The sequence below is a fragment of the Phytophthora infestans genome, genomic scaffold (genome assembly GCF_000142945.1).
Source record: "Phytophthora infestans T30-4 supercont1.23 genomic scaffold, whole genome shotgun sequence".
Lineage (NCBI taxonomy): Eukaryota > Oomycota > Peronosporomycetes > Peronosporales > Peronosporaceae > Phytophthora > Phytophthora infestans.
The window spans coordinates 739,568-742,529 of NW_003303736.1; the positions used below are offsets into that span (position 1 = coordinate 739,568).

The following is a 2,962-nucleotide window of genomic DNA, read 5'->3' on the forward strand; positions in this document are numbered from 1 at the left end:
AGGCAGCTCTTCGGTGCTTGCTACCTGAACTTTCCCATCTGCAGGAGAAGGAGCTGCCGACGACAGAGCAATTGCCTCTTCACGAGAAGGTGAGTCACTGTCATCATCGGAATCAAAAACGACTGTCGCCGTTGAGTCAGCATCGGAATCGGATTTTTTAACGAGACGCTGCCATTTGGGTAGTCAGCAGCGATAGTCGCAGAGTCTGGACAGTACGTTGCACCTTAGCATCGGTAGCTGATAGCTCTGACGCAGCATCCGACGACTGCCGAGATTCAAATTCAACCGAAATGATAAGCCAAGCCACAGTCTGAGCATCAGATTCATCACTTGACGAGAAATCAGAATCCACGATACCATTGAAATCCATAACTTCGCCATCGTTAGCTTGTTCAGCCTCAATCTGCAGCGAAGAACGAAACGACGATCGATCTGCCTGCTGACAAATCGGACGGATCTTGTGGGGCGACGGCTCGGCGTCATGGGTTACAGCATCCGGTTGGCGTACTGGTAACGTGTGCTCCGAAAACTGGGAGTTGCATGAAACTGTCGATCCGGCGGCTCCGGCCAATTTTTTTGCTGCTGATCTGGTTCGTGTGGTGAACTGTATACGAAGTTTTTTAAACTTACTCTAATAGAGGCACCTGGCTGCAGTACTTTAATAATCTGATATCCTGTAGTACATGATATAAATAAAAGCCAGGTCGCTCCCAGAGACTACGACCGGTATGAAGTAGTTTAATATTACTCTAATGACAAACCTGATTTAAAATTTTGAGGACAGGAAGTGTATATGTGTAGCCTACGACTACGAAGTGGCCGTGGAAAAACGTGTAATTAGTCTTGTGGTTACTGACAGTAACCTGCAGTCTTGAAACTGTTTGTATCATTCTTCGACAACTAAAATACGTATATCCCAAACATTGTAGCTTTTTCGGACTAAATTTTAGTCTGGCACAATGGTCCTCCCAACGCTATCGTGTTATTACTAATTTTGCCGCACGCTCGACTCGATTAGTACCCACGATAATCGCGACACAAACCAAGACTCTAAAAATGATCAGAGTACTTGTGCAACACGTAAAACTAAGAGAGCTTACTTGGATTTAGAGGCGCCAAAGGAGCCTTGGAAGACGCCAACTGTGTGTTTGAGGGGAGCCTCATTTCACCGGATCTTTCGTGCAAATCGGGTGAGGTCTGTGAGTAATTCGGAAAGAGTTGGTAGCTGCCACACTAACTACCACTTTTATCGCTGGAGTAAGCTCTTTTCCTCTATCCTCCGAACATTTTTGTTTGTTTCCGAATATTTGTGAGTAAAACAATACTACCGGTGGCGCGAATGAGGAGCTTTACATAATTTATCGCAAGTCTAGTAAATTATTCTTTAGATCATTGCACTCACTTGTCAAGCGTCGCCAAAGAAATCTGAAGAGCCACTTGGGTAGAAACTGCAGCGATGGAGTTGGTGACGAAGGTTCGGGACGCTGAGCACTGGGTTCAAGTGCTGGAGAGCAGCGAAAAGAAGTTAGTCGGTGCGTTTCCCACTTCCTGGAGCAATCGAAATGGCTGCAGGCGGTTGATAACCATGCTGCGGCAGTTGTTGACGTGCACAAGGATTGGTGTGGGCCATGCAAGATCGTGGAGCCGTCCTATAAGCGCTTGACTACGGACATCGAGCACGCAGAGCGTCGAGTCATGTTCGCGACCGTAAGCACAATTTTCGATACTACGATGTGGAAACTCAATCTTCGTTTATTTTAGCTGAATGTTGGACTTCACGTCGATGGTATCGAGGACACTGGCGGTTGCAAGCCTCGGTTCCTCCTTTTTAAGGTTGAAGAAAGAAACGTTTGATGTTACCTAGGCCTTGAAGCAACCATAATAACAACGAGATCCCGTGGGTTTTTAGGACCGCAAGCAGATCGCAGATGTGGATGGAGCGAATGCACCGCTACTCGAGCAATCAGTTAAACAACATTTGCCACCGATCGGGAACGACGATGAAGAAAACTAACATGACTCGATATTAAAAACGAAATACAAGATCACGTATGCGATCAGATGAAATCGTAACCCGCATGCTTGGAAGCACGCACTGGCAACGCGTTGTGAGTTGAGATCATGAAATACCTGTTAGCCTTTCGAGTAGCTCGAAGGGCTTATTCAAGAAACGAGTGCCTGCAACACTTGTTGCCCTCTACGTATCTCAGATCGAGAAATTGGCGGAACACGAAACCAGCGTCTTTCAACTCGGCATCGCTTGCGTGTGGCTCTGTACGAGAAGTTCTGTGTCTTGCGATATGAGCGATTGGTAATCATCAACAAGGCAGGACACGTCAAGGACTCAGTGCATGGTTGCCTAACAAAAACGAAATAGCGTCATCGACTTTATCTAGTAAACATACATCTTGTTTTGCAACGATAGAGATTAACAGTAGTAAATTTAGGCTTACCGGCCATATGTGCAGGACGACCTTCTTGGGTGCCTTTAACTTCATGAAACACAAAGTGTTATAGAGAAGTTAAATTGAGATGGCGTTTGACGCACCACTTGTCATGCCAACCAGTTGAATGAGGTTGGATAAAAGGTGGGTGTGTTGGCTAAAAGACGTGGGATCTGGCTACGGTTCACCACCAACGAAGACCAGTTGTTCATACACTTGTACTTGAACTACCACGGTCGTCAAACACATCATCCTTCTCCTCCAGCACTGTCGCATGATGAATATCCCTACTAAGCACAAAAAGTAATCAGCCCGGGAGCTTGGACGAGCACATTAGCAAAGCGTTAATGAAATTCCTGCGCGATGATTCATAACACAGGACAATTTACAGTCCGTAGTATTTCTTGGATGGTCGTATTGTTGTTCATCTTCCCACTTCTTGCAAATTTTGCGAAGCTGAACTCCGCGTATGACAGCTTCTTGGCAGATCCACCGGAGTCTTTCTTCATGGAAGCCAT

General features: G+C 46.1%; 1 protein-coding gene across 1 annotated transcript; it reads left to right on the plus strand.

Moving 5' to 3' along the window:
• Positions 1–481: 481 nt before the first annotated feature.
• On the plus strand, positions 482–2,014 carry PITG_11348 (uncharacterized protein; the record flags this gene model as incomplete). Its single annotated transcript, XM_002900908.1, has 6 exons — positions 482–510; positions 700–726; positions 1,111–1,199; positions 1,455–1,532; positions 1,598–1,707; positions 1,910–2,014. The coding sequence occupies 6 exons, from the start codon at positions 482–484 to the stop codon at positions 2,012–2,014; spliced, it is 438 nt and encodes a 145-aa protein (XP_002900954.1).
• Between the last annotated feature and the right edge of the window lie 948 nt (positions 2,015–2,962).